This window comes from Microtus oregoni, unplaced genomic scaffold (assembly GCF_018167655.1).
Source record: "Microtus oregoni isolate MIOR12 unplaced genomic scaffold, Mior012 000130F_ref0000022, whole genome shotgun sequence".
Taxonomy (NCBI): Eukaryota; Metazoa; Chordata; class Mammalia; order Rodentia; family Cricetidae; genus Microtus; species Microtus oregoni.
The window spans coordinates 1,868,917-1,883,165 of record NW_024544773.1 but is presented as its reverse complement, the minus strand read 5'-3'; the positions used below and the strand labels follow the sequence as shown (position 1 = coordinate 1,883,165).

Here is a 14,249-nt window from a genome sequence, read left to right as displayed (position 1 = left end):
AATATGGCTCATCTCAGACACTGAGATGTTACTCAGTTTTAAATGAAATTCAAAGATCTCTGAATCCAGCAGTCATACATAGTTCATTACGACTCCCATAACAAAATGCCTTAGCATGGATAACTTAGAAGCAGCAGGTACAACTGTTCACAATTCTGGGGTGAGAAGTTGAAGATCAAGGCCCCAGAAAATTCAGTGTGTGAGGAGAGCTGCTTTCTGGTTCACAGGCAACCTTCTTAGCATGCCCACACATGATGGAAGGAGTGAGTGGTTTCTATTTTCTCGGATTCTTTCTCTTCTTCTCCCTTTCCCCTCCCTCCCAGGTTTATTTTATGTAAATGAATTTTTTACCTGCATGTATGTTTTTGTGCCATGTGCATGCTTGGTGCCTGTAGAGGACAGAAGATGTTAGGTCTTCTGGAACTGGAGCTACAGATGCGTGTGAACCACCATGTGGGTGCTGAGAAGCAATCTCAGATCCTTTATAAGAGCCCCAAGTACTCTTAGTCACTCTCCAGCTCCACCCATGCCCACCATTCCTCCTCCTCCTTCTCTCTCTCTCTCTCTCTCTCTCTCTCTCTCTCTCTCTCTCCTTCCTTCCTTCCTTCCTACCTCTCCTTTTTAATTTCTTTCTCACACAGTCCACTATATAGCTCTGGCTGACCTGGAGCTCACTAGGTAGGTAAGGGTGGCCTCCAGTTCACAGAGATCTGTCTGTATCGGCCTCCTGAATGCCAGGATTAAGGACTTTGCCATACCTGGCTTTCTCAGCATTTTGAGACAAGTTCTCCAAGTTTTCACTAAGTAGCACTGCCTGGCCCTGGCCTTGCCATCCTTCACCTTTAGCCTTTCCCGTGCTGGAATTACAGGTATGTACCATTGTGCCTGTTGGCATTTCTTTTTTAAAGGGCACTAATCCCAATCATGAATTCTCTACCTTCATGCCCTAGTCATTTTCCAAGTATCCCACCTCCTAATACCTATCATGTTGAAAGCCAGGGTTTCAAAACATAGGGGATGCATCAGCAATCTGGGATAAAAACACAGATTTGACCTCAGGGAGCTTGATAAAGTGGGACTAGCATTGTTAAAAAAAATCTGCCAGATGCCACTTGGCTCAGGCAGGGGTAAGCAACCCACAGGTCAGCCTGGGTTTCAAGGCCTGGCTTGGTGGGAAGATATCTACAAACCTGCCTGATGCCACTCGGTTCACCCACAGGCCAGCCTGGGTCCTCAAGGCCTGGACCAACTGAAGACATTCACGATAAATGGGAGAGAAAGAGAAGTGAACTAGTTCATGTGCTGTGGAAAGAAGCAGAATGGACAAAGTGAAGGTGCTGAGGAACAGGATGATATGGGTACCCTGGGCCATGGTGATGTCTAGGTCTAGTCTGTTGCTAAGGGCCATCTCTGAGTACATGGTACCACCACACCTGGGTTCTGTGTGACATCAATGGCCCATGTTGCCACGAAAGGCCACAGGATTTCCCGTGTCTGGGCTGCCACCTGTGGTCATGCAGGTGTTGGAGGGTCTTGCCACTGCAGGGTTCTTACCAATCTGAGTGGCCTGCTTTTCCACCTAGTACTGTGGTGACTTCCAGGAGCAAATTGCAACTGAGGGCCACGTCTGGATCTGTGGCTTTACTTCAGCGAGGGTCTGAGTTGATGTCCTTGGCTCCTGTTACCACCAAAGGCCATAGGGATGCCCGGGGTCTGGCCTGCCTCCTGAGGCCATGTGGGTGTACAAGAGCCACGCTGCAGCTGTGTCATACTGATCTGGGTAGTCTGTGTTCATGTCCATGACCCATGTTGCCACCGAAGGCTGCTCAGATGCCTAGGTCAGGTTAGTCACCTGAGTCCATGTTGGTATCAGAGAGTCATGCTGCCACTGGGGCCATGATGATATGGGTTTGGCCTTGCGGTCACCCAGGGCCATGGCGACATCCAAACCCAAGCTGCAGCTAAGGACCATGTCTGGTTCCATGTCCTTACGGCAGGCAGTATCTGTTTAGATGTCCAGGGTTCCTGCTACCATCAAAGGCCATGTGGATGTCTGGGGTCTGGTCAGTCACCTGAGACCATGTTGGTGTCCAAGAGCGGTGCTGCTACCAGGACCATACTGATCTGGGTGACCTGTGCTGCCACTGAGGCTGTGGTGACATCCAGGCCTGATCTGCTGCAAACGGCCATATCTGGGTTGGTGCTCCTGCTGCAGCTGGGGTCTGTGTTGATGTCTATGGCTCAGGTTACCACTAGGGGCCAAAAGAACCATGCTTGGTGAAATCTGAAGGCCAGGCTGACCAAGTCCTGCCCTTCACTACTCCTGCCCCTCACTGAACACTGCAGCAAGAGGTGGCCTCTACTGTCATGGGAGAACTGACCCCAGTGATCAGAGCACAGTAGAGCTGCCCCCTGCACTGGGGTGAAATGGCCTTACCCCTTACTCCAGGCATGGGAGTGCTGGCTCTGTCCCTCACCTGAGGGGGTGGTCCCAGGGGCCAGGTCTGACCAGATCAGCTACCATCCAGGCTCACATCCAGGACCTCAGGTTGGCCGACCCTAACATCTACCCCATCTATGACCTACTGGTCCATTGGAACTATTTCCTCAGGATTTCCATGACTTGGGTTCAGTGATGATGATGTACCAGAAGCCAGAGGCCTTGAACCAGACCAATGACTCTTTCAAAATGAGCAAGGAAGGCTGATGGACAAAAGGGTATACTGCGTGAACACTGTGCCTCCCGATGCCACACTAGGGTGAATGAAGAGGTTTTGGAGGAGGTAGAAAAGAGGGAGGAGCAAAGTGAGTTTTGCTTGGTTGGTTTTCTTTTGAAGGGGACATTGCAAGAGTGAAGGACAGATGTGGAAGGCCTGGGAAAGAAATGGAATTGGGGTGAATGTTGTGAAATTCCCAAAGAATTAGTAAAGAAATCATGTTAAAAAATAAGAAGAAAAGAATAGAACGCAACAGCATAGAATAGTAAAAAGAAAAAAAAAGCAGTGGGAAAATTGGTTTGAAAAACTTGTCTATTTTATATCTATACTATATGTAGAAACACATTTTGTGTATGTGTGTGTGTGTGTTTGTAGGTGTGCTCACTCGTGAGGGTATGTGTGAAGGCCAAAGGGTGATGTCAAAAAATATTTTCTTGATTATTTCTCCACTTCACATTTTTTAATTGAAAGATTTTTTTGCATACATTATACTCTGATCATGGCTTAATCTTCCCCAGCTCCACTCAGATCCTCCCTACCTCCCCATCCACCCAACTCCATGTCCTGTCTCTCTTTTTAGAAAACAAACAAAGAGGGGAAAAAAAACCTTTTGAGACAGAATCTCTTATGTTTCAGTAACGTAAGCTCACCATTTTGACTAGACTGGATGTCCAGTAGGATCTCAGACTCCATGGTCCTCTGCCATCAAGCGCTGGTGCTGCAGGCCTGTGTCAGTGTACCCAGCTTTTACATGAATTCTGAGACTTTGAGCTCAGGTCCTCGTACTTTAAGAAATTCTTTTACCCACTGAACAATCTCTCCAGCCTCCACAAAATGGATTTCTTATTTGAGTCAGTGAAAAGTATTTGAAAGACACTGGCTTTAACCGCTTGGGCCCTTTTAGGTCATACTCAGTGTGTTGACATAAGCAGCATACAGGAGGTTTGGAATTTGGACACGATTGGCATGGACCACTGTGTGGGAATGGTTTTCCCTCTAACTACAGAGAATGTATGAGCCTTCCTTCCATCGGCCTCAGTGATTCATTCAGAGTGAATTTGACCCTCCAGACTGGGCTTAGAAGGTGAGGTTCTATTTAGGGAACTGAACTTCCCTGACTAGTCATCTGACCCTTGGAGTCCTTGCTTTTTAAATTGTTGAGAGCCAGTGACCTTCCTTTCTCTCATCTTAATTTTTTTTAAAGCCAAAGCTATTTCAGGTATCTGCTTAAAGGAAATTGCACCTTTCAAGATAGAGGTTTCTTTTTTCCTATGTGTGTGAAAACTTGAATATACATGTATGCACACACACATACATATGACACACAGAGTGTCACACATACACACAGGCATGTATATATACACACAAAGAGAGATTATATATATATAATATATATATATATAATATATATATATATATATATTACTCCTGAATACACTCTTTGCTTAACTGAGATATCCATTCCAGATATTACATCTTTCCACTCTCATTTCAACACTACACTTCAAACCCAACCCCAGGAAGCTATTGTGAATTTACATCTGCACCGTACCCCACTTCTCAAGTATGTTGACATTTTGGAAATGCTGCGACTTAAGCACTACCTGAATGTGTTTATAAGTAGCTCTCCTAAGAGTAAATGCCCTTGAACTAAATTTTACATCATAGAGGAAACCACTTTGCTTCATTAGCACTTGTAAACGTTTTCAACCTAATTGTTGGTTTACACGAATGACAGGTTTACACGAATGTCTGTGGAAAGAAGAAATAATGTGAAGACATTTTTGCAGTGCAGGACTGACACTAGAAGAACTATGTAGTTAGTCATTCCTCTGATTTACTGAAAGAAAGTAAGAGCTTAAAAGAAAATCTATATCAATTTAATTACACAACAGTAATGGGTTCTCCACCTAGGCCTATCATATCCCAAGCCAGATTGTTTGCCACATCCAATCAGAGGACAATTGCATATCCCAATGACAGTCAAGTGCCATTGTAAAAGGTAAGTGCATCTTGCCTGGAAGGTTGGCTTTCTGGTTCAGGTGGTTCACAGTTGGGCAAGACCAGGGATGTCCTTTATTCCCCAGTCAGCCCGCACAGTACGCGCTGGAGCTTTGAACACTAGCCAGCATGAAGGATCTGGAGCCCTGAATGCCAACCATCCTGGAGGATGCTGACAGTTTGGCTTCAGCTTGTGTTTTCTCTATTTGCATCCGAGGTATACGGTGTTCTCTGCAAATATGATCTTATCCACTAGTTCAGCTGGACAACCAAGGAGAGCCACAAAATCTTACATTATTTGGAGCGGGGTGCTCCGAGACCTTCCTTACCAACTCTTGTGGAAGTGTTTCGTATCTGCAGCTGTGAACTATATCTAGTAACCTACTGCTTCTAGAAACAGCACCACCCAGTCATGCAGGGGACTGCCCTTCCATTCTTGTGTGTGTTTTATTTGGGTTGCAGGACAGCAGACCTCCAGCGTTCTTTCTACTCTCTTTGTCCTGGTTAATCCTCTCCATTTCTGTTTCCCATCTCCTCCATTCCTGTACCCTCAACTCCCCAATCTGTTCTCTCCTGCTTCCTTCTCTACTCAAACATTCCCTGACTGCTATTTCCCTGCTTTCCTTTCTTTTTTATCTTATACTATTATAAATACTGTTATTTTAATAGTATTTTATACTATTTCTCTCCTTTAAGTTACCCTCCAGATGTCCCAGTCCTAGGTTTCTGGCTTCCATGAGTAAGTACTCCATCTTAAACAAGCAGAAATAAAAAATAAAAGCTGGGCTCTTCATATGAAAGAGAATACGTGATATTTGTCCTTCTAAGCCTTGGTTACTACTTTTAGCATAATTTTTCTATTTTCACCCATTCCTCTACACATTTCAGTTTCACTTTTTAGCTGAAAAAGAACCACATTATTTTCATCATCCATTCATTAACTGATGAACATCTAGATTGGTCCCCTTTCTTGGGTTTATTGCAAATAGAAAAGCAATCAACGTGGACGTGCAGGTATCTTTGTAGTATGACATAGTCCGATGCGAATGAGCTCTGATGAAAGGATGAGGGAATGAAATGCTCATTTTGTGTCCTTGCCCAGGGGCAGATTTGGAAAGGTTCAGTCTGGGTTTGGGGCTAGGGCCTTGAAAAAGTTAGGGTTTCCATTTCTGGGAATCTGACTTTTCCTCTCTGAAGAGACTGGTATGGTCAGTCTTAAGGCTGCTATGTACTTGGTCTGTGAAACACTTGAGATATCCTTTGTTCCTCTGTGCAAAATTGTTTGACCAGCTTCCTGCTGACTTCGTCCCATTTTACATTTTTGAACCATTTATAAAATGTTGTACTTCTTAATACATTCACTTGACATAAGTCATCTGGTTATGCAAGACGCTGCTGGACCCAGCCTTCTTTTTATCTTCTTCATTTTTCTTATTCCCAGCCTTCCCCGTTGACACCTCACCACTGTTTGCAACCCTTCCTTCTGGTTCAAGTTAATTGGATGATTTTATTTTAGTGTTTCTGAGAACTCTCCAGAAAGATTTCCAAAGTGGCTGCTCTAGTTTCCACAAACACTATATCTTGGTTCTGTTTCCGCACATCCATACCAGCATGTGTATTATTGGTGGTCTTGATGATGGTGGAATCTTCCAGTAGTTTTAATTTGTATTTCCCTGATGGCTAAGTATATCCAACACATCAAAGCACTCACTAGCCATTTGTTCTTTTTGTTTTTTTCTCCAACATTTTTACTTAGTTCTCTAAAAACAGTAGTCCATTTTTAAAAATTGGGTTGTTTCAGAGCCTACCAGAATTTTCAGTAAAGAGACCAGAGAGACTTTATCCAGCAACTGGTGGAAATGAGCCTTAGAGTTTCCATTGCTGTGAAGAGATATCATAGCCACTGCAATTCTTATAGAGGAAAACATTTAATCGAGCTAATTAGTTGAGTGGCTCGCTTACACCTCAGAGGCTCAGTCCATTATCCTCATGGTGGGACATGGTGGTGTGCTGGCAGAAATGGTGCTGGATCTGAGAGTCCTACATTTTGATTAGTAGGCAACAGAAAGTGGTCTGGGATACTGAGAGTGGCTTAAGCGTATAATAACCTCAAAGTCCACCTCCACAGTGACACACTTTCTCCAACAAGGCCACACCTACTCCAACAAGGCCACACCTCTTAATAGTGCCATGCTCTATAAGCTTATAGGGACCAATTATATTCAAGCTACTACAGAGTAGATGCAACATCCCAGAGCCAAACATTAGACAAAGCTTGGGGGAGTCCTACAAAGAAGGGGGAGAAAGGATTGGAGGAACCAGAGGGAGTCAGAGAGAACATGACCTACAGAATCCATTCACTGGAACTCATGGGAGCTTGCAGAGATCAGGGAACATGTAGGGGTCTGACCCAAGTAGTCCTCTGCATATATGTTATGACTGAGTAGCTTGGTGTTCTTTTGGAATTCCGAACAGAGGGAGTGGAGAGGTGGTATCTGGCTCTTATGCCTGTTTATGGGACCCTTTTCCATCTGTTGGGTTGCCTTATCCAGCCTTGACGTGATGGGATGTGCCTCATCTTACTGTAGCATCTAGTTAATGTCCCTGAGAGACCTGCTCTTTTCTTAAGGAAGATGGAGGGGGCATGGGTCTGGGGGAAAGGGGATCTGGGGGGAGACTGGGGGAAGGGGATGGAGGTAGGGGAAACTGTGGCTGGAATGTAATATATGAGAGAATAATAATACATTTAAAAATGGGCTTTTGTTTCATTGGTATGCTGATTAGCTGTTTGTTTTTGCCAAGTGAACACAAACTATACTCAGAAATCCTCAGTTGAAAAAATGTCTCCATTAAATTAGTCTGTAGACAAGTCTTTGGAGACATTTTCTTTTTTTTTCTGTCTTACAAACTTTATTAGTGCTGGGGAAAGGAGGACAGGCAGCTCCGGTCTCTCCCTACATTACTGCTTGCCGTTGCCATTGATGGGAGGGTTCAAATGGTCAGGGGAGGACAGGAAGGCCTTGATCTTGGGCCGGGCACTGAGGCATGCCACATAGGCACTGAGCAGGGGGAAGTTGTCCAGGCAGCCAGGGGCCAGGACCTGGTGGATCAGCAGCAGATCTAGCAAGTTGTAATCGGCGAAGGAGATCTGGTCACCCACGATGAAGGCTTTGCCTCCTTGGTTCTGGGACAGCAGGGTCTCGAAAGGTTTCAGGTGTCCAGGCAGGGCCTTCACATAGTCATCCTTCCCTTCCTCATATTTGGTGTAGATGAGGGTGATGTATTTCAGGCGAAGGTCTTCCACCCCATCATTCACCATATCCACCAGGGCAGCCTCCTTCTGATGTTACCATCTACGCAGCTCGGAATTCGTGCCTCCATCTATGCAGCAGCCATGCTGCTGTACACCATTGTCTACTTCCCAGTTCGAGGGCGCTGTGAGGCCATGCACATACTACTGGCTGACCAGGACCAGAGCTGGAAGGAGGAGGTGGTGTCCATAGATACTTGGATGAAAGGCTTGCTCAAGTCCATCTGTCTGTATGGGCAGCTCCCCAAGTTTCAGGATGGAGACCTTACCCTGTACCAATCTAATGCCATCTTGAGGCACTTGGGCCGATCCCTTGGGCTTTATGGAAAAGATCAGAAGGAGGCTGCCCTGGTGGATATGGAGACATTTTCTTGAGTAAAGATTGAAGTTGGAGGGAGGTCGCAGCCCCCTGTGGGTGGTGCCAGGCATGTGGTCCTGAGCTGTATAAGAAAACAGGCTGATCAAGCCATGGAAAGCAAGCCAGTAAACAACACCCCTCCATGACCTCTGCTTCTGTTCCTGCCTCCAGGTTCCTGCCTCAACTTCCTGCTCTGACTTCTCTTCATGAACTGTAAGCTGAAATAAACCCTTTCCTCTCCAACTTCCTTTTAGCCATGTTGTTTTATCACAGCAATAGAAAGCCAAGTAAAACAACTGATGTTTAATTTTTTTTTGTGTATTCTGAACACTAATCCTCAGATGTAGAGTTGGCAAAGATTTTTTTCCTCACTCTGTAGACTCTTCTTTAGAATGACAGCTTTTTATGCTGTATAGAAGCTTTTCAGTTCCACGAGACCCCATTTGTCAATCATTGGTCTTATTTCCAAAACTACTGGAGGAGACCTGTTCAGAAAGTCATTACCTATATTTATGTTTTGAAGAGTACTTCTTACTTTTTCTTTTATGTGTTTCAGGGGTGTATTTGGTTTCATATGGAGGTTCTTTTTCGTTTGTTTGTTTGTTTTGGCTTTCCAAGACAGGGTTTCTTTCTCTGTGTAGCAGTCCTGGCTGCCCTGGAACTTGGTCTGTTGGCCAAGCTGGTCTTGAACTGACAGAGATATGCCTGCCTCTGTCTCCGTAGAGTGCTGGGATTAAAGGTATGTGCTACTACCACCTGACCATATTCAAGTTCTTGATCCATTTGAAGTTGAATTTTCTTTGAGAGTTAGAGATCTATTTTTGTTCTTTTACTTTTTTGGTACTCTGGCTTCCAACTATCATTTAATGAAGTTAATTTCTCCAATGCATTTTTGACATCTTTATAAAAAATATGGTTGTTGTATTTGTGTGACCTTCTACTTGGGTTCCTTATTCTATTCCATTTATATATTGATATAGGAAGTCCTTCTGTATTTGTGTTGCTTTCATTGGTTGAGTAAAGAAACTGCCTTGTCCTTTTGATAGGGCAGAACTTAGATAGGCGTGGAAAAGAGAACTGGATGCTGGGAAGAAGGGCAGTGTGGCAGATGCCATGGTTCTCCTGCCCGAGACAGATGCTGGTTAGACTCATGCTGGTAAGCCACAGTGAAGTGGTGATACACATTAATGGAGATGGGTTAAACCGATATGTAAGAGTTAGCCAAGAAGAAGCTAGATATAATGGGCCAGGCAGTAATTTAATTAATACAATTTCTGTGTGGTTATTTTGGGGGCGAAGCTAACTGGGTGGGATGAAACAAAGGGGTCTTGTACTCCATACTACAATCTATGGTCTGTTTTGTGCTAGTATCATGCTAGTCTTATTATCACAATTTTTATTCTAAATGTTCGCGGAGCAGCTGCCAGGCTGGCAGAAATGGTTGTGGGTCCCTGCAAGATCCCCTGGTGGTTTAAGAGCAGTGGCCCATCCCTGGCAGGCGGGCGGCCCCTTCTTGTGGCGAGCGGGCAGGGCCAGCCCTCGGCGGTCTGGGAGAGCCAAGCGGGCGAGTGTAAACCGGTGGTGGGTAAAAGACACATAGACACATAAAATAGGCATAAAGCAGACATTTATTAAGGGAGAGAGAGAGAGAGAGAGAGAGAGAGAGAGACAGAGACAGAGACAGAGACAGACAGGAGTGAACAGGTGAGAGAGGAACAGTAAGTGGGGAGCCAAGATGGGTACAGAAGGTCAGAGGTAGCGGGAGTGGGCGTGGCTTGTCTCTTAAAGAGACAGGAAACCATAACAACAATTCTGTAGTATAACTTGAAACCAGGTGTGGTGGTACATCCTATATTATTTTTTCTTTTGAGCATTGTTGGGCTATCTTTGGTCTTATTTTATTTCACATAAAATTTAACATTGTTTTTCTGTGTCTGTGAAGAATGGACCTAGAGCTTTTGTTGGTATTGTACTGAATTTGTGGATTGCTTTTGGTAGAATGGTCCTTTTTATATTTTTTTCCCAGTCCATGAATGTAAAAGGTTTCGGAACAAATGTAATAATTTAAAAAGGAAAACCTTCTAAAGAATCAAGACAGAAAGAACACATTGTAAACAGAGCCTTCTTGCATTCATAAACTTTGCATGATGTTCAGTAAACAGATCTTCAATATTTCCCACACTTTGAATTCAACAAAACATTTCCTAATCTATCTCCCAAAAATGAAAAATATGGGAGCCAGAGATGATCATAATACATTGTATACATGTATTGCATTCTCAAAGAATAAGGATTTAAAAAGCTGTTACCAATTGGCAAGCTATAGGCCTGAGAATCCCAGTGTCCACATACACATACTTATCAGCTTGTCAATTATAAAGCAGGTGGGAACTCCGGTGGGATGACGCTCTCATAACAAAGCAACAGGTTTCATACTCGGGAAGGTCTTAACTATGGTTCATTTACTTGAAAGGCCTTAGGATCTCCGCAAAGGACAGCTAAGTCCCACAACCACCCCCATCCCCATTGTGGAGATATAACTTTGGGTAGGGCAGCTTTTTTTTTTTTTTGTTAGCTTCGGGGTGGGTTTTGTGCCTGAAAGAGCAAACAATAGCATCTAATTTACAATTTTCTTTGTAATTCTTTCTTTGTAATTTGTCTGTTATAGTCAAGTTCCTATGAACTTTATATTGTTATTTTGAAAGGTTACAGGTTTGCCTTCTGGAGAGTGATACTGGGGGTTGAACCCATCATGTACATTCTAGGTTAAGCTATATCCATAACCTTTGTTGACTTTTTTATTTTGAAATATGGTCTTCTTAAGTTGGCCAGGCTGACCTTGATCTTTACTTCAGAAAGATCTTAATTTTTGATCTTCTAGCTTCAGCCTTCTGAGTAGCTGAGATTTCAGGCCTGTAGCACCAGGGCTGCCCAGTTTTGCATATTTTTTTTCTTTCAAGACCCACATATATTTCTATTAATGTAAAAGCACAGTTCTAACCTTTTTATACTCTATTAATTGTCATGATCTTCGAATAAAGAAACTTACAATATGATGTGTCGATATGCAATGTGTCAGAACTGTGTTACTATCATGTTCCAGTTGTATGTGTGTATACTTTCTTTCCCTTTTCCTTTTTTGTGGGTATATGTGTGCATGTGTATGCATGTGTGTATGTTTTTGTTTGACCATATGTATGTGCATGTGTGGGAGGCCAGAGGACACTTCCAGGTGTCATTTCTTAGGAACCTTCCATTTCTTGTTCTTTCAAAAAATATTTTTAAATTATATGCATATGTGTGTGTCTCTATGTGGATTTTTGTACCTGAATGTGGTACCCTCTGAGGTCAGAAGAGGGCATCAGATTCCCTGGAGATGGAGTTACAGGAAGTTGGGAGATAACTCATCTGTAATGGGATGTGAATGCCAATCCTCTGCAAGAACCGTAAGTGATGTTAACTACTGAGCCCTTCTGATTCTGTTTTAAAATTTATTTCTAAGTGACAAAATTATACAAATTGATGGGGGTATAATGCGATGCATAGGCATATTGCCAAATGAGAGTGAACAGCATATTTATTATCTCCAAAAGTCACTTCTTTGTAATGAAGCATTTAAAGCCTTCTTGTAGCAATTTTGAAATGTGCACTATATCATTGGTAATTAGAGTCATCCCACCATGCAGTATGATACAAGGACTTCTTCTTCTCTTCTAGTTGCACATGAGTCTCAGCCTCTCTTGCCCCTCCTTCAGCCTCTTCTCCCAGCTCCTGGTAAGCATTACTCTACTTTCTGCTTTTAGGAGATCTAGTTTTTTTTTTAAGATTCTATTATGACTGCAATCATGTAACATTTGTTTTTCTGTCTAGATTATATCATTGATCATAATGCATTCCAAGTTTAAATATGTTCTCACAAATGGCAGGGTTACGTCCTGTTTATGGCTGGATATTATTGCATTGGGTATATATGAACATTTGCTTTATCCACACATCAGTGTATGGAGACTTGATGATAGCATGAAGTGGAGTTGACTCTCTGAGTTGAATCTTTTTGGTGACCTTTGATCATCCTGTACCTAATATTTGTGTCTTTTTCTAGGTTTGGGAAGTTCTGTGGTATTATCTCTTAAAATAAGCTTTCCAGAACTTTGTTCTTAAGCCTCTCCTGAAACCTGCAGAGCCGAGTATTTGCTCATTCAGCTCTGCAGTTCCTGGGAGTGGTTTTTATTTGTTCTCATTTTCTTTTCTTGTCTGTCTCCGCCTGATGCTGGGCCTTGCCATGGGAAGGTGGTCTATTTCTTTCTCCTTTCCTCGAGTGGGCAGGAACTCTTCATGCTGTGCTGCCTTGGCTTGGGAAAAGGATGAACTGGGAAGGCCTCATGACTACCATAATCACAGTGATCCTGCATCATAACTTGATTCCACAATGATATACACAGTCCAGCAAGAGACAGGCTGTCTTAGTTAGGGTTTTTATTGCTGTGAAGAGACTATGACCAAGACAATGCTTCTAAAGAAAGCATTTAGTTGGGGTGGCTCACTTACAGCTTCAAATATTCAGTCCATTATCATTATGATGGGGAGCATGGTGACATGCTGGAGGGCATGGTCCTGGAGGAATAGCTGAGAGTCCTACATCCTGCAGGCAACAGGAAGTAGGCTGACTGTGACACTGAGGGAAGCTTAAGCAAAAGACAACAAGGTTGTACCCACTCCAACAAAGTCACATCTAATAGTGCCACTCCCTATGACATTGGGGGAGGGGGGCAGCAATTGCATTCAAACTGCCACATAAGCTAAGGCCCACACTTCTACAATCCTTCAGCCACTGGGGTTTATTTACAGCATGAACTTCATGGCCAGTGGCTAGCTGACAATGAAGGGATTCATGATATAACTCTGCCTGGTGAGGGCTGGAGTCCTTGCTTGAGGTGAAGACTGGTCCAGGGCTTCATCCTCAGGCACAGGCCTTGGGGTCAGGGGTTGCTGTGCTTTGACTGATGCCTTTTTTTTTAATTTAAAAAATATTTTTCATCTATTATACATATGGACCATAGTTTCTGGTATCTCCTCTCCTTCCCTCTCTCCTCTCCTCCCCACTTCCCATGTACCCCCCTTCCACTTCTCCTCTGCCTCTGTTAAGAAAGGGGCAGGATTCCCGTGGGCTTGATCAAAGCCTGGCACATCAAGCTAAGGCAGGACCGAGCTCCTCCCCTTGCATCAAGGCTGGGCAAAGCAACCCGGCATGAGAAACAGGTTCCTAAAAGCCAGCTAAGCACCAGGGACAGGTCCTGATCCCACTACTAGGAGCCTTACAAAGACACCAAGCTACACAACTGTCACCCACATGCAGAGACCTAGGTCGATCCCACGCAGGCTTCCTAGCTGCTGGTCCAGCGTCCATGAACTCCCAGGAGCCCAGGGCATCTGTCTCTGTGGGTTACCTCTCATGAACTCTACTAGCTGGCACAATCCCTCCCCCTTTCTTCAGCAAGCTCCTGGAGCTCCGCCCAGGATCTTTGCATCTGCTTTTGGCTGCTGTATTTTATTTTTTATTTATTTATTTTGGCTGCTGTTTTTATATCACTGTTGTGGGCCTGGTGCTGAGTACCAGGAAAGATTCCTGTGTTTACTTCCTTTTATTTCCCCCCTGGTGTCTTTCTTCACACAGTGCTGCCCACGGTTGAGGGAAGGATAGTGGAGGCAGCCTAAGGCGCTAGCCTGGGTCTTACCTGAAGCTCATTGTAACACCATCTGTAACTCCAGTTTCGTGGATACAGCGCCATCTTTTGGCCTCAGGCGGTACTGCAGGCATGTGATACCTATACTTTTATGCAGAAAAATTCATATACATAAGGAT

At 43.9% G+C, this 14,249-nt stretch overlaps 1 protein-coding gene across 1 annotated transcript; it reads right to left on the bottom strand.

The window, feature by feature from the left end:
- Nucleotides 1-7,616: 7,616 nt before the first annotated feature.
- On the bottom strand, nt 7,617-14,175 carry LOC121444537 (glutathione S-transferase P-like). The gene is made up of 2 exons (XM_041646359.1): nt 14,122-14,175; nt 7,617-8,058 (listed from the first exon to the last, which is right to left on the bottom strand). Exons 1-2 carry the CDS (start codon nt 14,173-14,175, stop codon nt 7,678-7,680), a joined length of 435 nt encoding a protein of 144 aa, XP_041502293.1. The 3' UTR covers nt 7,617-7,677.
- Between the last annotated feature and the right edge of the window lie 74 nt (nt 14,176-14,249).